Raw genomic sequence first — 25,503 nt, 5'->3', positions numbered from 1 at the left:
TTGATTTGTCAGCTGCAGCAAAACTACTTTTGCATTGTCACCCTGACTTTTACAAGGAAATTTATGTAACACCCAGGCAATCTAGACACTGTGGCCATTGTAAAACACTTCTATACCGAAAACCTTTTACTTGTTGTATCAGGAAGAAATTGCTCCCTAAATGTAAATAGCATATTCTCTTTTTGAAATAGTTATCTGTAAACTAATTTTGTAGCGTCAGTATTAGAGAACAAGGAGACCAAATTATAAAGTGAACTTCTTTCATCATTGTTGAAAGCCCAGCATGCTGCTTTCATTTATGCTTTTAAATGTCTTATTTTAATTTCAAGCTGTGTTTTAAACTATTTTTTTTTCCACAAAACTCAATTATACCTCATACAAAGAAGGGCATTAGATGTAGTGCATTAGATTATTTCCTTTGGTTGGTTGTTAGGCCTGACTCTTCCTTGTTTTTTAAATCTCTTGTCTCAAAAATTTAACATATTTATTCTGAAGTTTTAAAGCTTCATTTTTCTTCTCTCTAATTCTGTACATTTTCTTCTCTCTTCTTTGTTCCCAGTTTATCAGTCTCTTTGACTTCGATCACAAGGTTGAAGAGCCTTTATTTTTACCTTTGGTCTTTGAAATTCAAACTGCTTTCTCATGTGGCTTTAGGTTTTTTTAATACCATTCTTCTAATGAAGTTGTTCATTTTAAGAATGAGGGATTTGGGAGCAGGACTGTTTAAGATTGATGTGTCCTTGATGATTCCTTGTTCAGTGTTTGATCCTTTCTTGTGCTCTGGTCACTTGTTAAGAAGTAGTTGGCACTACAACTATTTAGGAGTTTCTAAGATATAAACCAGAAGATCTTGTTTCACTTCTTACATGCTACAATTTATAACTAGCTTTTGATCTAAACATACAAACAGTGGGATTAACGTGATTATACTTTTTTCTTTCTGATTTGGGATTCCTGCATAATATGTCAGGGAATCTGGAAGAAAATAGCTATATGTTTTGAAGACTATTTACCCCACTTCAGGATCTCTGTTTCTAGGATCTCACTGTCTCTTTTAGTTACCACTGCAAAGTACCTAAGATCTTTGGGGTTCAGTAGTTGGTTGTTTGAGATATTGGCAAATTAATTAAATTAGTCCATACTAGATGCAGTGCCGTGCCAGGAATCTTTATTTCCAGTAACATTTGTTTCATGTCTTTTTGCATGCTTTCTAAAAGCAATTGTATCTTCTGGCACACTGGAAATTAATTGCTGGGTATGTGTTGCTATTTTTCAGGAGAATTTATGGAAGGGCAGAATGTGTTATTAATAAGGGGATAGAATTCTATTAAAATTGGAATGGCAGAGTTCATGTAAGTGGGGCAAAAGTATTTAAAATCTGATTTGGCTATGTGCAATCCTTTTTTGGGTTTTGTACAACCAAGAGGAAAAAAAAAACTACTTGCTTTTTTCCCCTTTATTGTATTTATGGCAGTATGTGCATTACATGTCTTTGAAATAAATGTTTACCACCTCTAGTCATATGACAACCCTTATAGGCACACATGACTTACCTTAATGGAAAAGGGTGTATTGTGGTTAATTTTTGACATGGGACTAAGTTCTGATGTACTAAGTCTTGGAATGTCTGGCTCTTCCTTTCCCTTTTCAAAATACTGAAATACGTACTTTAAAGGCAGTTGAAAAGATTTAAGCATATCACTCTCACCACTAGAGGACGCATAGAAGCACAGGCAAATACAGTGTCATCTTCCAAATAATCTGGAGTGTGTCTGGGCAGTATGTAGTATGATGTGTGTCAGGCTGCAGGGTAAGTGTAAGTACCCTGGTAAGTGTACAACTTCAGCATGGCATTAGAATATGGCCTATCAGTCATAGAATGGCCTGAGTTGGAAGGGACCTGAAAAATCATCTACAGTTCCAATATTTCTGCCATGTCCAGAAGTGACCTTTCACTAGACCAGAGCTCAGAGCTCTATCCAGCCTGGCCTTGGGATGGAGCATCCACAACTTCTTTGGCAACCTCTGCCAGGGCCTCACCACCCTCACAGTAAAGAATTTTTAACTAATCTAAAGCTACTCTCTTTAATTTTGAAGCCATTCCCCCTTGTCCTGTCACTATGGGCCCTTGTAAAAAGCCCCTCTCCATCTTTTCTGTTGGCTCCCTTCAGGTACTGGAAGTCCACAATTAGGTCACCCTGAAGCTTTGTCTTTTCTGAACAATCCCAGTTCTCTCAGCCTTTCCTCATAGGAGAGGTGTTCCATTCTTGTGATTATCTTGGTGGCCTCCTCTGGACTCACCCCAGCAGGTCCATGTCCTTCCTGTGCTGGGACCCCAGAGCTGGAAGCAGCCCTGCAGCTGGGGTCTCACTGGAGCAGAGGGGCAGAATCTCCTCCCTCACCCTGGTGCTCTCAGCGCTTGGGATGCAGCCCAGGACATGTTTGGCTCTCTGGGCTGTGAGCACACGTTGCCAGCTCGTGCCCAGCCTCTCATCCCTCAGAATCCCCAAGTCTTTCTCAACAGGTTTTGATCTGTTCATCCCCAGCCTGTGCTGATACCTGGGATTGCCCCAACCCAGATGCAGCACCTTGCACTTGGTCTTATTCCATCTCTTGAGACTCCCATGGGTCTTCTTCTTGAGTTTGTGAAGGTCCTTCTGGATGACATCCCACCCTTCTGGTGTGGCAGCCTCAGCACTCAGTCATGTGCAAATTTGCCGAGGGTGCACTCAATTCCTACGTGTATGTTGTTAATGAAGATATTAAATAACAGTGGTCCCAATATGGAACTCTGAGGGACAGCACCTGTCACTGATATCCATCCAGATTTCGTACACAATATGTCATCAGCACTATGTGTGGTATGTACTGACAAGAGATTGGTCAAGGGGATAAATATATCTGAATTAGTGCTACACGTCAGGTTTTATGATCACTTAGGATCATACTGAGAAAGTAAGCTTCTTAATCCTGCCCTTGTGGAGGTAGCTGAAGACCATTTAAAATGTCATTGGTCTGTCATTTTGGCTCTCATTTAACCCTGTCTTATAATGGCAAGGGTTATTGAAGCTATATATTATATCCTAACAGAAAAACCATTATGTGATACGCTTATCATATATACTTAGTGGAATACATGCAAAACTGAGTTGAGATGGCTTATATCAATGTTGCTAAGCATTGTCACAATGGAGAACAAAAAGAGTTCACTTTTTCTTTCTATTTTACTCTTCGTTAAGCTGAAGCAGAATAGTATGATTTCCTCTTGCTAGTACCTGTGCTGTCTGTAACTGATCACTAACACTGGTGGTTTGTCACTCTTTTGCCAAATTCACAGATACAGTGTTATACTTTGCCAGGGATGTAGCTTCACTTGTTCTGTAGTTCACTACATCATCCAGGAAGTGACAATACATGGTACAGGAAACTCTCCTCACTGGTTTAAAAAAAAACAAATGTACATCTACAACATCAAATAAGTTAATAATAAATGATGAAACATTACTGTACATATTTTGTATTCTGAAATTTTAATTGGTATTTAGGACTGAGTACCAGTGATTGTTGTGGATATCCTGAAGCCTTTTTTGTCCTTGTCCATGAGGGTGAGAAATGAAATTAATTTTTGAATTGTTTGAGTTTATTGTTGAAGCTGCTGTTAAGTGCCTTGTCTGCCTTGCTTGCAGCTCTGACAATTGATGAGAGAGATGAGCATGAAGAGCTGCAGCCACAGTTATTCCTCTCTCTCCTAACAGCCTTGAACAGCTGTGGCAGAACAGATAACAGATTAGAAGAGAGGCCACTGAGAAGAGGCAAAATAAGCAGAGGGAAAAAATAGATATCAGCCTGTCACCCAGTCTCAGAAATTAGTAGAAGAAAAATTTGTATTATTACAGAATTATAAGAGGAAATTTAAAGCTCAAAATGTCCCTTCTCAATTTAACACTGTTGACTGGTGAGCTAATATATACCAAGCAGGTAATAAATGTCTGGAGGATTAGCTTGAGAAATGCTTTAATGTTAGGCCTGAATTAAGGTCCTTGCTTCACACTTGAGACTATCTCTCTGTGCTGTCCTCCCTTGGACTTGAAAAACTGAAGATGAGATATGTGTGTGTTATGCATTGCTGACCAATGATGTGTCATGGCAGTGTGGAAGCATGTGATGTGGGAAATAGAAGATAAAATCATTTTGAAATTCTGTGCAAAAGTCTGAAAACTTAGTGTTTATTTCCAAGGGCGGCCTGGTAGAGAATGTCAATCAATGACTGCTTGACTGCATTTTCATCCATTTGTGACAGTGTTAAGCAGTATCTTGTCATTAGGTTTTTCAAACAATACTGTGTTCTGGTCATTTGAGCAGTATTTTGTGAATTCAGAAGCATAGAAGAATGTACTTCACTTGTTGGAGTGTTATTGGCAGGAAGTCAAGAAATCATGGTTAGGTTTTACCTATGTCCTTTTTTCTGCTCTAGATTTATTGTACTAAAATATTTCCTTCCCCCCCCATATATGCCATTCATTCTATTTTGAAAGCTTGTGCTTCCCCTGTCACTTCCTCAGCCCATACTGACAGGTGAATTTATGTACCCCAAGATGTGCCTTTTTTATATTGTGCATGAAATCTCATTCTTCTTGAATTCTGTGTGCTTTTTCTTTCCTTCTCCTGGAGGATTTCTCGTTTTCTTTTTGCTCCATTTTTTCAGACTTGCCAGTAGTTCCAAACTTCTATTCTAAAATGAGAGATATTATTATACTATAGTAACTGCAGCCATGAGCATTGCTGTCAGTCTGTAGTCAGTTAGAGATGATGGAAACTGTTGACACAAAGTCAAATATTTTTTTGTCCAGCTTAATCCTTCTGTGTTCTTCCAAACATTTCTATTTCTTGTTTCCCAAAATCAGTAGGTAGAACCCCACACAATAGTGCAGGTGCTTAAGAAAATGAACCCTTTGGATTTGGAGGGCCCACAAAGAAATTGGTTTTGTGGTTATTGACAGATGTAGCAAGCAATAATAGTGTCTTCACAGATTTTCTTAGTAGTTTTATCTTCTAGAAAGACTTCTTTTGACTTCCTAAATTGTGATGACATTATGTTTTAGGTTTTATCCTTTTCAATAATACAGTTTCAGGAAGGTTTTTTTAATAAACTAAAAATGTGATGCTTCCTGAAGCAAGCTGTGTATGTCATCTCTGGAAACAGAACACCAAAGCAGAAAAAAAAGCCTTGTCTAAAGACAAGTCATAGGACTTTGTCCCTAATTAGCTTGGTTTTGTGGTACAGTGCTTATGGTTTTGATAATTTGTGCCAGTAACATCCTACTGTTCCCTTTTAAGATGGCACTGTGAAAGACTGGTAGGAGCCTTCTAGCTAAGGTGTAACAGTTGTCTTCAAACATTTTTTCTTCCTTCTACTGAACCCAGTATACAGCAATTTGGATACCTATGATCTGTAGCAAATGGAATGTACCTTGCTAAAACTTGAAAGGACAGATAGGTATATTCTCTTCATTTTAGTAAAAGGAAGTGCTGGTTCTTTTTGAATCGGAGAAGGAATTCACAGACTTTATCAAGGAGAATTATTATTTTATTAATGTGTTAGAGGAGGTGATAGTAAGTCCCAAGTCCCTTCTGCTGCTGGGAACCCCAAATTGAGGCAGCATCAGACAAACCACGTCACAACCTACTGCAGAAATTCTGTCCATAGTGTGGTTCCCAGTATTTCTCCCACCCCTTAAATCCAGTTAAATAACTTGTGGAAAAAGTTTTCTGATCCAAGAATTAATAAATGATAGAACCTCTGAATGAGTAGATATCTTTGTATGCAAATAAATGTTTCTTCGGAGCTGACAGGTTTTGGTTTTTTAATCCAGATATAAAGGAGAGGTTCACCAATTACGTGCTGCTACTAATTGTATGTCTAAGAAATATGGAACAGTTCTCATGGAATCCAGGTGAGTAAACTAGAAGAAAAATTCCTTGCTATCAAGAGCTGTATCTCTTGTTTCTTCTCTCAATCTGAAAGATAAGGGTAATCAACACATTTAAACAAATCTTAATTTCATAAAATACCTTAGATTCTTGTTTTTCTATTTCTGGTATTCTTTTAAAAATGACTGTGTTCTTTCTGCTAGGAATATATATTGTTATGCTATAAACATGTATAGTTATCTTTCAAGCAGTATCTGGAATAATTTCGTCCCAGCCCTTTCCTTTCCTTGGAGTCACTGTGAATGAAGGATCCCCTGGGAAGTGGCTAGTGAGATTGAAATGTGAAAAAGATTAAAAATACAATTCTTAATCTAATATTGATTATACTTTAGATTTTAATGACATATTTAATTAATATTGTGTAAAATACCGATTTTATGAAAACATTGTTTTCATAATTTTGACCCCTGATATGTGTGATATATTTTGCCTGAATCTTACCAGTCTACCTAAATTTTACCTTAAATATCTAAAACTGCAGATGCTTTGTCTATATCTTACACATACTGAACATGTAGTATCTAATACTTACAAAGGTTGTCTTCCTACTAGAGGTAAAGGTTTACAAAGTGAAGAGTTTAGAGCCTGATCATAACTGTGGTGTTGATTGTACAGTACTGTTAAGTTTTTAGGAGAGCAGTGGAATAAGCAAGAATTTGCATACTGCATGCTCACTGATGATGTAAACTTACAGTTTCTTCAGACTCATGAGGATTTTTCATTGTTGAATAAAATCGTTATAATTATTTTTGTATGCTGGTATTAAATTAAATGGCCTAACTTGTTTCTTCACAACCTTCAGATCACTTTTGGGTGTTATTCCCGGATGTTTGCATGGTGGTTGCTTCAGAGATTGCAGTGGATATTGTGAAACATGCCTTTATAACAAAATTCAATGACATCACAGCAGATGTAGGTATCCTGTTTGGAATGCTGGGTGCTATTTTAAAATGGATTTAATTTTGCTAATATTTTTTTAAATACTAAATTATCTTTCCAGTACAGAAAATGTAAAAACTATTATTTTCATATATTCAATATCAATTGGGAAAGCTTGCTAATTTCCTGATATGATATACTTTTGAGGATCTTTTTAATATGTAACTAACACCTCTAATTTTAAATTGGTAGTTCCAGATCCATAAATTATTGCAAGTGTTGTATAACAGCTCACATAATAGTTACAATTCATGTTACTGGCAGATCATTTTGTGAAGTGATGGTTAGTTAAATTGGAAGAAGGTTACTTGTTCTGCAGTCTAGACAGAGTTTGTAGCCTTTCCTAACAAAATTGATTGTAGCTTAAAATTCAGGCTTTTGAAAAAACAGATCTTGTTAGGCAGCTTTAACTCTACTTTGCATGTGTGTTAAAAGTGGAATCTGAAATCAGAGATTTTTTTTTCCCACTGTCTCTGGAGCACTAATATGAAGTAGGTTATGTTAGTTTCTCGTTCCTGAAACTTCTTAGGCTGCATATATTATCTAGTCCTTTTAAAGCAGTGGGTGAAGCTGCTTCTTGTGTGTTGCAGCATGATACACGGGCTATTTGTGTTCCACACTGTGTAAATTCAAACATGCTTGATAAATTTGTGAAGATTAGTGTCTTTTCACTATTAAAACCACTTCTCAGGAAATGAGATCAGAACTTGTGCTTTCTTTTTCAGCATCTCTAAAGTAACTCCATTGTGGGGTGTAGAAATAAGTGTAATAGATGCACTTAATAAGCTCCCTTATGCCAGAGGCATTTATGTTTGCCCTACATTTGTATAGAGAGTGGGGAAAAGAGCAGTAATGAAGTCATGGTAGCCAAAAATGTAGCATAGTTCAGAGTGCTCAAACAGCTGGAGGATGGAGGTAGTCACTGGCAATTTTGCAAGGTTTATTTAATAACTTTGTGGAGTTTATGTATGAAGTTCTAAAGATTTATGATTGCTAGGTCAGAATTTTTCCAGAACTATTAACACCTGCAGTGCAACTTGTCCTGCCACTTAACCTTAAAAGAGATGCTTTTCTTTCTTAATATGCTGAACTGTTTTAAAGAGAGGGAAAAACTTAATTTATCTTCAGATGCAATTTGCTTTCATTTTCATAGGATCATATGCTTAGTGTACAAGAAAGTGCTCTCATTTGTTTAATTTGATCCTAGACCTAGCTTTCCTGTAGCTTACAAGCAGTTATGAGCTGTGGGTGGAAAAAATTAAATGTGATTATTGTGATTTCTGTTATTTTGTTTCTCATGATCCTGAAATTCAGTAACTTCATGAAGTCTCATTCACTTCCTAAAGCATAGTGTAGTGTTGTTTGTTTGTTGTATAGATATATATATGCAAATTACTTTGCTGCAGAAATAGAGGCTCATCTCCTAAAAAGTGCAGTTAGACCTCAGAAAAACCGGCTTTGACTCTTTCAGCAAAAGCATAAGTTCATAATACTTTGTGGAAATACTTATTAATATCTGTGTTGCTTTTATAAAGTGCGATAAATTAATCACACACATGTGATGTGCTGGATTTTTTCCAGGTCTACAGTGAATACAGAGCCAGTCTTGCATTTGACCTTGTTAGCAGTCGACAGAAAAATGTAAGCCTGAAAATAAAATGCACTTTCCTGACAGTTGTTACAGGGGGGATATTGGAACAAGCATTTAAATACATACAGGACTGTTACAGTCCTGCAGCGCTGAAACTCTGCTTTGCTTTCTTTAATTACAGACAATAGGAATATTTCTTTATGATTTTATCCAGTTGTTTAGGTCAGTTTGAGCTTTATTTAATATACTGCTGAGTAGTCTCTTCCAAATACACTTAGAGTAAGGGGACAGTTGCAACAACTTTACATTTTTGACATACATAGGAAGTAAGTAAACTTAACAAGGTAATTTTAGATTATTGTTCTTTTCATGGTATTTTAACTGTATTGAGTTAAAACACAGAATTCATTAGGAATTTCTGTTTCTTTACAGACAGAGTGCACAGATGTTGAGAGATGTTTGCACTATGCATATTATTGTCATGGCATGGGTATTTATAGAACACACAGACCACTTGTTTTTAATTAGTACCATTTTTTGGAAAGCTGTTTACTGCACACCTTTCATGGATGAGAACTCCTTAGGGTTCACTTGTTAGCATGCCAGTCATCAGTGCTTTAGATGTGTGCTCTAACTATTAAATGAACTTCATTACTATGGTTTCTGTAGTTTTCTTGGGCTTGTTTCTTGGGCTGCTGTGAAAAATGCAGTAGTTAAACCTCATAAAGAAGCTGGACCCTGTCAGCTACAAATAGTTAATAATAATTTATTAATAAAAAGCCCACCAGTTTATTAGTTTTGAATACTCCATTACTTTTCTTAAGGTTCCTCTGTGGGAAATAAAATAGCGTCATTTAGATACTAACGTTGGTGTGATGTTCAGTACTGCAGGCAAGTTGTCATTCAAAGTATTTGTGTTTTGAGTTCAAATGTAAAAACATTTTCAAAATAATTTTAACACAGTTATATAAAGACTAATTATAGATGTTTGTAGAATGATTTGAAATTGCTAGTGTGGTGGATAATTGTTCTTTTATCCCTATAACAGTTTTTTTGTACAGTATTTGAGGATCACTTAAATTAGTACAAAAAGATCTCTAAGCTGGTAATAACATACAGATGAAATATCATAGTGCCTTTGGACTGAGTGTCCTAATTGCTCTCGATTTAGAGATTTGTATTATACTCCAGTTGCTCTTGATTTAGAGCACTGAAGCTAATCTTACTGGTCATGGTAGTATTACATTTTTGTCTGAGAGTGCAGCTATCTCCATTTGAATTCCAAAATGTGAATAGGTACACTTTATACCAGTATAGTGTTTGTTAACAGAGCTTTATTCATATCTGGAGGGTGTGTCAAGCTAAAATAAGCTCATTCCTTTGCATAAGTAGTTCATTATTATTCTTCTTCTTTTCCTAGGCATATACAGATTATAGTGATTCAGTTTCCAGAAGAATGGGTTTCATTCCTCTTCCATTGGCTGTTTTAGTAAGTTGTATCATTCCTATCAGTTTTCTGTCAATAAGATCTCACTTTGAGAATCTGTCCCACTGAGATAGCTGGCTGGATGTTTTGAGGATGAAATTATCATCTAAAGTAACTGAAATGATACTGAAAGGTTGAGTTAACACTCAGTATAACCTATACCTCATACTACTTGTGGCTTCACAAATGCATTATTGTTTCTCACCCTTTCATAGAATATGGAATATATATTAATTTTGTAGAATTTTTAAGAACTTGAATTGTACCAGTGGAATTAAACTACATCTGCGTTTACTAAACATATATTCCTTTTGGCAGCTATCCTATTCATTCATTTGGAATAGTCAAAGCAGCTCATTGCCAGAAGGTTAGCAGTAGTGCAGCAGTTTATTTAGGATTTTCATAGGAGTCCTTGTAGCTGTCCCTGCAATGGCAAGCCTAATGACTCAATGTTCTTTTATATGGGGCACTGAGCTCCTGAGCTGTTGATGAGTACATCACTCTGAAATAGTTGACTTTGTTACACATACATGTTGCTATAAAATTAATGACTTCATTAATGGAACGTGTCCACATGCTGTCCTGAATTAACTATTGCAGAATGTTTTCTCTAAATAGCTACTCTGACTTTCCCCATACACACATGTAGACAAGCAGTAGTTATCATAATGCTGGGGATCTGTACATGCTTTGTCAGCAAATATGCTAATTCATAATTTTTCTGGAAGAATATCAGTATGAATTAATTTAAATGTAAGTTCTCCGATAGAGATGGGGGAAAATACTATTCATGGGATTTGCTTAAGCTACAGAAATAAAACTGAAATTTCAGAATCCAATTGTTAGTCAAACTTGGGAGTCATGCCTTGTCCACAAAGCAATTTTGTAATCATAAGGTTACATAATATGTAACACTGATTCTGTTTTGCGTTGTATCTCTTGACATTTTCTTCAAAATTTGCAAACTCTCCTTCTAGCCCTTGAGTTTCAGAGGTTTTTTCCACTTCTTATCTTACATGAAAGTCAGTGTTAAGGAAACATTGTCAGACTCTGGTTTTGGCAAAGTTGCAACTAAGTGCTAGTATAATACTTATTCGAATCAAAATCTGGAGTAGTTAGTACTGCCAAGGGGAACATTAGACTAAATTTCTATTAATGTAAGTGTTTCTACTTTTTCTTGAATTTACTAAATAAGAAATGTCTATTACAATGTTCTTTTAATAGCTGTGTGCTAAGTTTTAACTTTTATTCTTAAAACAGCTCATCAGAGTCGTAACAAGTTCAATAAAAGTACAAGGAGTCTTAGCTTATGTTTGTGTTGTGCTGTTCTACTGTGGGTAAGTAAATCCACACAATTGGAAAGTATTCAGCATTATTTGATTCCATATGTGAAAGAAGTTTCTGTTGATCCTTCTGGATATAAGGATAAACACAGTTTATATTCAGTAGAACATAAATGTAAAACCCTTACGCTAATAATTTGAAATTGAGAGTGCAGATTTGTCTCTAAGTACTCTAAGTGACTACACTGGGGGATTATATCCCTCAATAAATAACGTCAGTAATGGAAATAACTCATTGCAAAAAGACTGAGAGAATCTGAGAGACAAGCACCATACTTCTGTGTAAAAAAGGAAATTGAATTCCAAGGAATTAAGTTTTCTGTAAAAAGACCAAAAGATTCAATAAGCCACCAAAAATAAGCACTTCAACTGCTCTGAGCAGATAATGATTTTTTTCTCTCAGGTAGTTAAATGCAGGGTTTACTTTGGTTTGGGAAAATGCTGTTAAAAAAATAAATGCAAGGATACCTTTCCTGGGAATGGTGGGGTCAGTAAGTAATCTTAGTTAAGAAATATAATATTCTATGGCAATTTGTATTCCATGGGCAATGATGTGCAGTTATCCCTTCACCACCCCTTCACTGCCAAGTCAGTTTATACTTGCCTTACCTTTAACTTCTCACCAGTTGATAGGTACTTCTGAGACTGCATAACTGTACTTTACATCCAATTTAATTTGCCTGTCTTGAGACACTTGCTGTGTACTATCTGTGGGTGACACTTTCTAGGAAAGCTGTATACTGCACTGTCACTGTCTGTTGTCTCTCAAAATTGATCATAAGCGATTAAGTGTTTCAAGTTGCTGATGGAAGAAGAACCTGCCTGCGGTATTGTGGGAGTACTTCTTCCAGTGTCCTACCAAGTTGTGTTTTGAGTGAAACACAACTTAGCTTTAGGTTTGAGAAGTGTAAGACTTCTAAGGCTGAGGCAGTGGTTCAGCAGGAAGACAGGAGAGCATGGTGGAAGAGAGGAGAACTACTGTTCTACAATAGCTTGTGAAAAGAATAGGATTACTACACATTCTTTTTTAATAGGTAGACACTTATCTCTAATCTGACCCTGATCTGCAAAAAATAGAGCTTGATCAGATGCATTTTGTTTACATCAGTGTAGGGACACACCTGTTTAGTGTCAGATAACTAAGACTGAGATATTGCACATAGGCCAAATTGTAAAATTTTAGCCACATTCCTCTGCACCATACTTTAAATTTTTTCCCCAGCATACTACATGCTGTGCCCATGTTCTCGCTGAAGCTAGCTTTCTAAAATTCAAAGCACTGTGCCCTCGTCATCACATTCAACTGTGGTATACCAAGGTCAGCACTTTCATCCTTCTCAGTGGTTTTTCCTTTTTCCCAATGCAATATTTTTCTACCTCTATCATTCCACTGCTGCAGCCCAGGATTTTTCACTGTCTCTGTGGCTTGGAGAATGGAGGGCAGAAAGAAGTAATGTGATTAACATGAAGTGCTAAATGCTGTTCTTTAAAGACATAGGTCACAAAAGTAAATACATTTTAGTCTATTTTGTCCATATTGAAAAGGGAGAACAGTTTTTTACTTTTGCTGTGATCTCAGACTTGGATCTATCTCACCTCTTGCATCTTCCAAGTAATTTTTCTTCTGAACATAAATTTCAGCTTTCCATCAGATGTGAGAATATATATAGAATACAAAAATAATAGCATAGATATGTGAGAAATTACATGATAAAATCTGAAGCAGTTAACTAGGCAAAGAATTGAGCCTATACTATGGATTAATTAATTTTGTATTGTTTATTAACAATTCTAGTTAAGCTTTAACTGTAGTTAAAGAATCTTGCAAAAAAAAAAAAACCTTGAGTTTTCTTTTTCTAGAATTTTTAACAACTGCAAACTTACATTGTTGTTAGAAATTTGAGCCTGGGGTAGGCTGGCAGAAAAAAATAAAGGAGAATTGCTAGAAATGCTAGCATAATTTTCCATGAGAAGCGGGAATTGATACAGGGAAGTGGTGATTTATGGCCTTTTCAACTTCTGATCTCATTAGATCAGAGTCAAACTATGCTGTAGAAACCTACTCTCAAAACAAAAACATGTTACATAAGAAGCATAAGAAAAACACCTCTACAACATTAAAAATGAAGGAGAGCTCAACTCTGAAATAAAATCTGTCCCAATAATAAAATAATATTGAAGAGAAGCACAGCTTTCAACCTGTATAAAATGGTATCTTCTTTGTGGTTGCTGGGATACTAAAATGTCGATTTCTTCTGAGTACTGAAAGTGGTGTGGTCTGCTCATTCTTCCATTTCTCTATTGAAACAGAATAAGCAAAACTTATTTTTTCCCTTAAAAGTGCAGTGTAGTTTGTTTTTCTGTTTGACAAGTCCTGATTACATTTGCACAGAGAGAGATAGGGGAGCTGCTGCTGGAGTATGTTTGGGTCTTCTTCATGGATCTGTGAATGTTCATTTCAAATTGTCTTTTTAGTCCGTTAATGATGTACATGATAAACACACTTTTCAGAGAGTGGAGAATGAGTTCAGAGTCTGCATTTGGTTCATTCTTGTTACATAGCTTGATTTGCATAGAGATTATTTCATTTGTCCTGTAGAGAACACATCACTTTCTCCTTGTCATTCTGGAATGAGCCTTCGTGTCCTGGAGTGGACATTGCTCAATGGTCATGTGTTACTAGTAATGAAAATTAGATTTTGCAAAAAATCTAATCTCAGTTGAATGATAGAAAAGCACTTGATGGTAGATGAGGCCTTCCTTTTCTTTAAACGAGAAGATAGGTGTGAAAGGGATTCAGTGATTTGCTGAAGTTTATGCTGCAATTTTGTCATAGTAGAAAAGGATCTGCCATCATCTGGACTGTGCTATGATGGTAATGCTGTGCTGTCTCTTTGGATTTGTTGAGTTTTATGGACTGTCTTCTGTGATGTGAAAAAGGACTTACTATGATTAGCCTGTAGTTTGTAAAAGCTAGATATTTGACTTGGCAGTGCTGGGTTAATGGTTGGACTCAGTGATCTTGGAAGTCTTTTCCAATCTTAATGATTCCGTGGTTCTGTATTTGTTGTCTTGTGGTTCCAAGTCCACTAGAGATCCTTGGCTGGGCACACTTAATTTGGGTGCATTTATTTTGGACTTGCAGTGTTGAGGGCACTTTTTAATTCTGTGTTTAAATATTTGATGTCTTAAATGGCTGCTAAACTGCCCTTGTAGTCCTTTAGTTAAATAATAAAACTTGATGTTTTTCTCTAGATGCTTTCTGGAGGAAAAAGAAAATTAAGCATTGAATCTGAAACAAATTGTTAGTAAAAGGAATTTACCTTTTGATCTTGATATTGAAAGGATTTAATTTGTTAGCTAATCCTTCTAAGACAGCACTTATCGTATGAAATTATTTTCGTATGAATAATTGCAGTATGAATAATATGCAATTATTTTAATATGTTAATATAAAGATGTAAACAATTTTTTTCCCAGGTTAATATCTCTCAAAGTCCTTAACAGCATTGTATTGCTGGGGAAATCATGTCAATATGTAAAGGAAGCAAAAATGGAGGAGAAATTATTCAATCCTGTCCCAACCGCCACCCCAGGGAAGCCAGCTGGCAAACAGCAGGGCACATTTAAATCTACCCAAGGTAAGGCTAACTGCCTTGATTTGTTTTCAGTGAAAATTTTTCAGACTAAATTTGGTATTAAACCAGATGCATGACAATGTTTGCTGCACAAACCCTGTTACTGGACCTTAATTGTGCCATAGTACAGCTGTGAACACGAATATATAATAGACTATAATGTAAATAGAATAGAATTTATTGCTTTTAGTTCATGCATCTTCTTTTGGTAATAAATTCTCATATCTCTGTTAAGATCTCACTGTGATATGTGGAGGTGATAGAAACAATGGAATAGAAGCATGCTTTTGATTTAAAATTGTAATCATAGAATGGTTTGGGTTAGTTTGGAAGAAACCTTTAAAGACCATCTCTAAAGGTCTAAAGACCTCTGCCACGTCACTGCACAAATAAGTGAATATTTACACATCATCTGTGACAGTGCTTAAGTCTGGTAGGGAAGCAATTTGTATTACTCGTGAAATCAAAGTAAAACATGGTAGGTTTATGCATAGGTATAATTAATTGTAGTTGTCATGAACACATAATAGGAATTTCAATGGGTCTCTACCCCATTTCCAGTCTATTCACACAATTTCCTCTTACAGGACCTCAGCATCAGTGGTTAATTTATAATGGGAATATGGCATTATTGTATTTGTGTGACACATTATAGAAGGAAACAGAAACCTTCATTGTTCCTGTCAACTGAATTGGATTGCATCTTCCTGTGGGAAAAGCTCAATGAGAGCCTTAGAGAACTTAACAGTGGGGCTTTTATTGTGTTCACTCCATGGCTTGCCAACAACTTGAACAGCTTGAAATGCAAGGTGCTCGTTAGTCGTCAGAGTGTCTCGCCAGCAAGGGCAGAGTTAAGAATCTGTCAGTGTTTGGCATAAACCTCTGTATCTCATAGGTGTCAAATCACATCAGGCAGAAACTTGGTGCAAATGTTTATGTCTAAATCCATACAACTGCATTCCTTGCATGATGAAGGAATGTGATATGAATTGTTCTGAATTCAAATTTGCGTTCAATTTTGCATTTCATTAGAGTACTGTAATGATGATAATGTTTTAATTAAACATTCCATTACTACATTTGGATGTGAGACTTAGTAAGTTGTACTTACTTATTTTGAACCTTCAACTTACAGGATATAAATCCTAAAGATTGTTTTGAGCTGAAGTAGCAGGGATGCTTATTTTCTCCAATGGAAAGATTTTGAGGAAAAATGAACCAACCAAAAAGATTTTGTGGATTTTGTTCAGGGTATTCCTCCCTTCCACTGATGATGGGAAAATCTCAGTTTTACATTTTTGGGGGGGTTATATTTTTTAACACCTCTTTATTAACTAGAAATCTTGATTACATGAAAGGATGATTTTACCTTCCCCCAGCTTTTGCATTATTACTTCTGGGCTCTGCAGTATTAGTTAATCTCTGTGCCCCACTTATCAGGTTTTTACAATACAGTCTCTCAACCCATCTCTTATTAGGATGAGGGGAAGGGAATTAATTAGTCTGGTCTCCTTTCTGCCAGCTTATAATTTAAGTCAGTTAATTTTCTAAAGAGTTTCCACCTTGTCCACAAAAACAGTTAAAATTTTGAAGAATAAAATTCTAAACTGGCTCTTGAAGGATGAAAGCTCTAATTACTGGTAATCATTTAGAGGCTGACCAGCTACATCTGGAAGCTGCTGGGTTAGAGAATACTTATGTTTGCCCTAAACCAGGACAGTAACCAAGTTCTAGAATTAAAATTACTTGTGTCCTTTCTTAATGCAAGTTTAGTACCTTGAACTTGCTTAACATTGTAAAGAGTAACCCATGTATCTTCAAATAATAGATGGCTTAATGTGGACAGATGCATTGCAGAAATAAGGTTTTGTAGTGATTTGGATAGTGCTGCCATTCTGACAGGTAGCATTTCCTTGGCCTGGTCTGCAGTATTCTCCACATCAGTCAGATTTTTTCAGATTCCTTTAGATACAATAACTCAGTCTTTACTGAGGAGGAGATAATTTTTTTTCTCATTTTTTTCCTTATATCCTTTGCTTGTGCATTTTAATTTTTAAACGTTTTAATGAAATATGGAAAAAATACATGGATATTACTTACCAATATCCTAGGTTAATGAAGCCAGTGTTCAGTTCCACTGAAGTAAGAGACAGGAATAAAAATAGATATCTTTAATAGCACTGCTTTAGGAGCCAGTGCTATTAAAGTGCATAGCAGTGCATGAGTCATTTATTAGCTATCCCTGGAGAAGGCAGGTTTATTGTACTTATGGAGAGGATTAGGCACATCTAGTTCCTGCCACAGAGATTGCTTTTGTTCATTTTAGTAGCAAACATTAGTGTGATTCACACAAGGACCATCAGAAATCTTTTTGCTGAAGCCAACAAAAATAAGTATTTATGTCCTAACTTCTGCTGCTTATGCTCTTGCTGATTATTTAAACTTCTGTAGAATTTGGGTTTTTTCTGTCTATTTATTTTCTAGATGTTTTCTAAATCAGAAAAAGCAGTCTCTTACAGTAAAGCTAAGAAGAGGTAGTGGCTTCCAGGAAAGCATTTTTCTGTTGCTTCTGCTGGCTTGATGCAGCACACTTTTTCAGGATAGCTTTGGATGAATCTGGATGTTGCACATTGTATCAATATGTCTGTGTTAAATTCATTATTATTTTTGTAATTGTCTTCTGTTCCAACAGGAATTTCCACAGATGAAAACGGTTCTACATCAGTTACCAACCAACCAGTGCATCAGAAGGAGAATATGCCATCTTTACTTATAACAAGCAATTCTGATCAATTTCTGACAACTCCCGATGGAGAAGAAAAAGATCTAATTCAAGACAGTTCAGAATTAAAACACAGGTCTGCAAAGAAAGACTTGTTGGAGATAGACAGGTTTACTATTTGTGGAAACAGAATTGACTAAGAATTTATTTTTTTTTAAATCAATGTGCTAAGGATACTGAGCTGTTGGGACAGCAGATGCTACCAGAATGGACAGTTGCCAAAAGGCACATAAATATTTATTTAAAAACTTAAATTATTAATGGCAAAAAAAATTATTAATTTCTTTCTACAAGTAACTTGGCTTGGTATCTGGTCAGGTCAAGTAAGTGATCTTTAACTTGCCTCTTGGAAAATGTGGTGGATCGTGAGTCTCTAGCCTGGTGGCAGAGCTGCAGTTATCACTTTTCTGGAAAACAGACTGGAAAAAAGCATAGCCCTGTTCTGCATTATGAAACCATGCTTCCAGAACACTATTTTTCATGAAGGTTCCTCCAGTGTAAGGATATTCCTGGAAATGTATGGCGACTTGACCGGAAGCTTGCCTATCCAGTTACCGTGTTTTATTAAACGTCTGCAAGCAGAATTCAAAACTTGTGCTTATATCAACAAACACATAAAGCATTGGTACATTAAACAGTAAGTCAAGATAGTTATTCTTGTCAACAAAAATCTTTTCAAGATGTATCTTGGAAATCTTGTAATCAGAATAAAATTTTGCCTTTAAGTGAAAGACTTACTGCTTAGTATTTTATCTGAATACTAAACACCGAGGAAAGATCACAGTAATGAAGGTTCTGCTTAACTGGGAAAATATGAAGCATATTCATTTCATGTGTTGTGTGTCCTGCAAGGCAAATTATTTAGAATTTTTTTTAAAAGCTGAGGATTTTTTGTTGCTGTAGGAAAAAAAAAACATTAAAGGGGCACTTCTAATGTGAAGGAACGGCAGTGTTAATTGCAGCAAACAAGTGTTGTGTTGGAACTGTATGTATGGCATTAACACAGCAGTAAAGAACATTGCACTGCATTTTGCATTTAACTCTTAGAAGAATGACGTCTGTGTATTAACTTGCCTGAGAACATGCCTATAAAAGCTCACACTGACAATCAAATCATAATTATCCATTTAATGTAATTGATTGGTTTTAGTCAAACTTAGGTAGATGGACTAGATCTATAAAGAGCGTTTAAGCATTACAATGCATCTTAATTTCTGATGTGAGATGCAGAGTTGTGAGGGTTGACAAAAGAAGTTTTGGAATCCTCAGACCAAGAATGGATTAAATTTGAGTCACAACATAGGCTGGAGAGTTTTATCAGAAGAGACCCCTTAGTTAATGATAAATTCTTCATATGTTGTTAAAATACAGCATTCGCTTCCAAAATGCCTTTCAGACATTCAAGTAAGCACCAATCTTACTTTCCAAGGGAAGGTATTATAAAAGTACTTCAGTGCTGAACAAATGAAGACAATTTGCTCTTTGCTAATTTCATCATTTGTGAGAATGGAAAATCCAAAGTTTATTTGCTTTATGAACATGGGAAAGTTTAATGTATCTGCTAATCCCTGAAACTTGCAGGACTACAGTAATAAAGCAGATGGAGGCAGTTGGACAGAGTTACATGTCTGAGCAGGCTTGGTAATGAGAGAACTTTGCTGTACAGTTTAGGGTTGTCTGCTGTGGTGGGGGCTCCTTGCTACAGTCTTTCAGCCTCTCCTCTCCCATAAGAGTAGTGGGAGTAATGGCCAAAATCTGTGGTTATATTCAGGGATGAAAGTAAAAAGAAGAGGACTTGTGCTGTGGAAAAATTGGAAAATCTTTAATTTTTGTTGTATTTTATACTAATTGGAGATGTTCACACATTGAAATTAAGATTATCTGTCAATTTGGTGTATCTTATTTTATAATTATTTAGCAGTTGCTAAAGAAAGCTTGAAATTGCATTCATTTTTTTTCTGTTGAATGACATTCTGTATCAATTTTATAAGTGCATCTTGTGTGAAACTCAATAAAATTCAATTTTGTAATATTTGTTTAAAAAAGGAAAAGTACAGCGTCGACATTTCTTTTTTAGTATTGAGAGTTGGTGATCTTGCAAAGTATTTAATATATTAAATTCCGATTTCCATAAAGTAGGATTGTTGCAAATGTGGGACACAAACGAGCATAAGAACTGGATTATCAATGGCTTCAGATCTATTTCTGTAGCAGTTGGTTCTTGCCACTTGTAGAAAGAAGATATGGATGCCAACCTATTATTAATTTGGTTTCTAAGGGCACACACCATGGGAATGAAAAAAAAAACTGTGTCTCAGGGGAGTTGTAATTTCCACAGTCAATTGGATTTACACCTAGACAGCCAAGGCAAGTGTGAATGCAGGATCAGCACAGGCAAAGCCCTTGCTGAGCTCACCGTGGTGGCAGTGCAAGGGTAATGGCTCACGAGTCCTGGCTTGAATCCTCCCGGGGCTTTGTTCTGACACTTGAGTTGTGGTGCCTGGGTGTAAAGCAGTCCAGCTGGGCCTCGGGCAGGGCTGGTACATCCCTGCCTGCTGTGGAGGTGTGACTTCATGGCCCTGGGATCACCATACTGCCAGGTGTACTCGAGGCACTGCTGCAGAGGGCATGGCAAACACAGCACTTGCCCTTAAACTCCCCAAGTCTGGTAGGGGCCCAGCTGGGCATTCATTCCTTTGCTGCAAGATCTCTGATTGTTCTCATCTTTTCGTTCATGATTTATAGGGATTCCTTGGGCATCTAGCAGTGTATCTTTAAGGAAAAGCCACAGCTGCTTCTCTGGCCCTGGGTGGTCCTCTCAGAACTCTAGAGGTAGCTGAGGGGAAACAAACCACCAAACAAGAAAAAACAGCAACACCAAACTTCTAATTGGTAGATAAAGCTGTTCATCTGGGTTTTCTTGAAAAGCTCCAGTCTTAACAGTGATACATGTAAGAGCATCAGAGGTTAAATAGTGAATAAATTAAGTTATTGAATTGGTAAATCCCTCCAAAAATAAAATCTAGGCAAGCAGTGATATTTCAGCTAAAGTCACAGTTGCCAAATTAATTCCAAAAGCACACATTGAGTGCAGTGTATATTCATAATTAGTATTATTCATTATGGGAGCATTAAGAAACAACTGGTTTTGACAGGATTATTTAATTAATCTTTTGAAGCCTTTCAGACGTTCATCAGCCAAGCAGAATTACCCCTCAAGCATAGTAGTTTTACAATCATAAGCATGCTGTTAATTTACTCTCCTCTTAATTTAAAGTGAGTTTGTGGAAACATTTTAACTTTGTCTTAATTTTTTGTGGTGCAAAATTTTGTGTAGTCTAATAAGTTTGTTTTTGTGACTCAGCATAATTGATGAGCTCAGTGTTGTTAAAGCCAGTATTTGCCCACTTGTGGCTGCTGGGCCAGCTCAGCTGTTGGGCTGGAGATGTGAATCTTCTTGGTGGTGGTGAGCAAGGATGGATATGACTTAATTATAGCACAAATGTAATCAGACTCTGTGAAGCTCCTGAAACACTGCAACATTTAGTCTTACCGACTGGGCTCCTCCATCGTGAGTAAACTCGGAGCTGTACCAATTCAGCCTTGGGGAGTCATAGCTTCAGAATGCTCTTCACAAATGCTAAACAAAATTTGCTTTTAAAACTTCTTCAGAGTAAGTGCTCTTTCTTAGAAATTTGGACTGTCTTATTTTGCTGACTGCAGGGAAGCAAATAGCTTTGTGTAAATACTGAGCAGCTGTCAGGGAGCTGCACTTGGGCGCACCTTTATCTCAAGGAAGTTTTTCTGTATATAATGGTATAAAATATTTAGACTGTGAAGGCTGCCAGAAAACACTTAATGTATCATTTCTGTAAGTCTTTCTCATAGTAGCTTTCATCAGCCATACCTACCAAACCTGAGTCTAGTTACGCCTTTTTCAGGACTTCAGTATATCCTGATTTAGAAAAACACTGCCAGCAGAATTGTAAAAGATCATAAATATATAACATCAAAGAATATTTATTAGTAAGCTCACAGTTATAATAACAGAAAAATCCAAAATTGCAATAGGTTTAAAAAAAATTCTCAATTTTGACCAAAACACTTATCATATTTGTGATTAAATAAACTCATATTTTAAAATGTGCCCTTGTTGTAACTCTGCTGTCCACCTGTGTCTCACAGCTGCAGCTTTAGGCTGTGTAGGCTGTCATTGCTTCCATTCATCACCACTGCCTCGGAGAGTGATGCTATCAACCAGAGCTGAGGTTCATTCTCAGTTGGAGGCAGTTCCGTTTGACAGATGAACTGCAAGGAAGTACTGAGCCTTGGGGGGAGAGGGGGAGAGAGGAGCCAATTTTTGTGTGTGTGAAGATGTGGGTTGCAGCAGCACTCCCTTGGATTCTAATTTTTTTAGGCTGACTTGTGCAGTTCTATTACAAGCTTTGCTAGATAAATGCTGTATTGTATAGGCAAACATGCTGCATGCATTATATGTTGTGTTTACTGCTTCCACATTTTTACTATAAATCACAAGTTACTAATCTTGGATTGGTGGTATAAGAGCTATGTTTCAAGGCTGTATATTTTTAATAGAGCCATTTTTGGTGTTCAGGGAAGTCTCAGGTTTTGTGTTGGTTGTTCTTTCCATCCATGCTCAGTTTGTTGGACAAGAGCAATAATAACTTCACTGATTGTCTTCAATATCAGGAGTATGTTCCTGTGATGTCCAGTCCTGACAGGTGCTTAGATCATAGAGTCATTGAATGGGTTGGAAGGAACCTTAAATATCATCTAATTCCAACCCCACTGCCATGGGCAGGGATGCCTTTCACTAGCCCACGTTTCTCAGAGCCACATCCAGCCTGGCCTTGAACACTGCCAGGGATGGGGCATCCACAGCTTCTCTGGACAACCTGTGCCAGTGTCCCACCAGCCTCACAGTAAAGAATTTCTTCCTAATGTCTAATCTAAACCCACTCCCGATTTGAAGCCATTCCCCCTTGTCCATCACTATATGCCCTTGTAAAAAGTTTCTCTATCTTGTAGGCTCCCTGCCTGCTGTCCCTGAAAATACATTGAGTATCAAGGTAGCTCTGTAATCACTTGTTTGATGCTGACAGTTTAAAATAAGTGGAATTGCAGATTCTTAGGAAGTGATGCATTTGATATACTGAGAAGTGTGAAATGAAACTTAAAATCCTGCATTGGACAGCATATTCTTAGGATTGATACACTAAATCAACACAAGAAAGTGTGTGAGTTGATGCTACCAGGTACAATCCTGTGACAGCTCTGACTGTCAGACTAAAATTTTCCTGCAGTTTTGATTTGAACTTGACACTCCTGTTAAAGGCAGCAATACAGCCAGTACAGTATTATAGCCAAGGCAGCAGGAGCTGTGATAAGTGAGTTTCTTCTGGGATCACTTCCTGAAGTATGGCGTGTATCTAACCTGGAAGCTGTGGGACATTGTTTTCAAGTTGATGCTTTCTGCCCTTTGGACTCTCAAGGTGTAGGTGCAATGAAAATGAACCTTGTGTTGAAGCTCAGCACTAACCACTGATGGGAGACAATGTCCCTAATGCAATAGCAGAGAACCCACCTGTTGGGCTGATCAATAAATCTGAGTGTCTTTAGTCACTTAAAATTACTTTGACATTGGAGCAGAGCCAATTCTGCTGCATCTGAGGTAATGCTTTATGGTGCCTGTTCTGCCATTCACTGACTGACCATAAGCTATTTGTCTTCCATGTGGGAAAGAATAAATTCTCCAGTTTCTGTGCTAGACCCTCATTTCTCAAAAGCAAGGACCAAAACCCCAGTAATGATTCTTTGCATAGATGTTCTGCTAATGGCATCAGAGTAATTTTGTGGAATTGGTTTACCTGCCTTGTAGAAGGCAAAGGAGGCATTGGAGTCATCCTACATCAGCTCCTGTCCACTACTGGGCTTTTCAAAGTTTGGGCCAGTCACAGCTGTAAAGAATCAGGGAAGACAGTCCAGTGGCTAGAGCAACTGGAGTGTTCTGGAAAGCTAATGTCAAAATTTGGATCTTTTTGGTCCTATTCTGCTGCTGTTCCTCCCTTGTTGCTGTGTGTTGGTGTTTGTCACATAGTCCAGCACCTGTGGCTGGGTTCCCTGCCACGAGAGCAGCTTGGTGCCAGACCTGAGCTTTGTCCTCTGCACTGTTCAGCTGGTGTCTGCTTGTTTTGTTCCAGTGCTCGCTGCTGCACTCACCTATTTTTTTAAATCTTGTTAATCAAGCCTGTTTCACAGTATCAGAAGCTGGATAGAGCTACTGATTCTAGCTCAGGTCCTGTCCAATGCAGTTTCCAATCCTGATATTAACATCTTTCTCAGTCTCAAATGACAGATTCCACAATCTTCTTGAACAGTAAATATGTGCACTGCAAATGGTGTTATTACCTTCCTTCTATCTGTTTTAAGTCTTCCTGACTGAAATTTAATCCTCTCTACTTTTCGTCCATCTATGTCATGGAGAATAGATTTCGCTTCTCTCTCTTTTCTTCTTACATCCTTGGCAGCTGAGACTTCTGGATTTCCCTTCAGGCTCCTGCTAAACCCCCACAATGAGTTCAGCTTCTGTTTGTGTGGAGAGTGTGTCCCATGCTCGTTCTGAGCACAGAACTCCAGCTGATACCTTCCATCCCAGCTGAGCTGAACCTGAGGATTACATCAGCCAGCTTTTAGTTGCCATATCCTGGTATGGAATTTACCTCTTAAAAACAGGATGCCACTTCTGACCCAAGAGAGTTCAAATGTGCTGCAGGAACTATATTCTTCCTATGGAACTGCCTGATTATTCCCAAGCCTGTACTTGTGCTGTAGTATACTGCTGCCAAAATGTAAAATACTGTATTAGAGCTGCTTTGCCTCAATTTTTTTACCATCTGTTTCTGTGGTTAGTCAAGTTTGTTTTGAACTCCTGTTGTGTAGTGCATCCACAGCCTGCACTTCACCTTTCTCTGGCATCTGCCCAACATTACTGATTAAAAACACTAATGGCAATGGACCATGAAGAGACCCCTGCAAAATCTTACTGCTCTGTGAGGATGAAATAGTGATAAATATTCCCCAAGCAGGATTTCCCAAGAAGCTTTATCAACTGCTCCAAGTAATTTTAATCTCTACTACGTTGCCTTAGTTTGTGAATATCACATGAAAGAGTAACAAAAGCCTCATAAATTCAACATATGTGATTATCTGCTGCTTCTCACCTTATGGTGTGCTGCGTTGTTGAAAGGAAATGCACTGGTTTGAAATGATCTGACAAATGTATGCTGGCTTTCATTCATCATTTCATTCATCACATTACTCTTCAAATGCTGAACAGAACAAAACTCAGATCTGATTATGTGCCCAGAAAAGCTGTGGAAGACTGCAATTGGTTCGATTTATCATTTCTTTTTTTCCCTTTTCCAAAGACTGCTCTTTTAAATCACAAGAAATCTGCTAACAACTCTGTTAGCCACTTTTCAGAGTTTTCTGTTTTGGTGCCAAGGATGAGACCCAGGCTGAGTGAAAAATCTCACATACTTCCATACTGATGTGTCAAGATCTCCATGAGTTCCCATGAGATTGCTGGTGGTATATTTAGCAGGGAGCGTGGTGGGTTTATACTGCTGTGTTTTTTCTTAGTGTGGTGTTTCTACAAAGAAGGGTGATATGAATAAAGTAAGAAGCTCTCACAATATGCAAAGCCCTACTAA

At 37.2% G+C, this 25,503-nt stretch overlaps 1 protein-coding gene across 3 annotated transcripts in view; it reads left to right on the top strand.

Moving 5' to 3' along the window:
* Nucleotides 1-18,501, top strand: part of TAPT1 (transmembrane anterior posterior transformation 1) — a 48,011-nt gene extending 29,510 nt beyond the window's left edge. For all 3 annotated transcript variants that reach the window (XM_014893682.2, XM_088163163.1, XM_088163165.1), the window contains 7 exons: nt 5,874-5,954; nt 6,794-6,903; nt 8,512-8,571; nt 9,942-10,010; nt 11,268-11,344; nt 14,831-14,991; nt 17,681-18,501. In XM_014893682.2, the coding sequence (XP_014749168.2) occupies nt 5,874-5,954; nt 6,794-6,903; nt 8,512-8,571; nt 9,942-10,010; nt 11,268-11,344; nt 14,831-14,991; nt 17,681-17,910 (788 nt within the window). In that variant the 3' untranslated portion in view covers nt 17,911-18,501. The remainder of the gene's footprint in view (nt 1-5,873; nt 5,955-6,793; nt 6,904-8,511; nt 8,572-9,941; nt 10,011-11,267; nt 11,345-14,830; nt 14,992-17,680) is intronic.
* Nucleotides 18,502-25,503: the final 7,002 nt, after the last annotated feature.

The sequence above is a fragment of the Sturnus vulgaris genome, chromosome 4, assembly GCF_052056855.1.
Source record: "Sturnus vulgaris isolate bStuVul1 chromosome 4, bStuVul1.hap1, whole genome shotgun sequence".
Lineage (NCBI taxonomy): Eukaryota > Metazoa > Chordata > Aves > Passeriformes > Sturnidae > Sturnus > Sturnus vulgaris.
The sequence above is the reverse complement of the archived record's forward strand: the minus strand, read 5'-3'. Positions and strand labels throughout refer to the sequence as shown.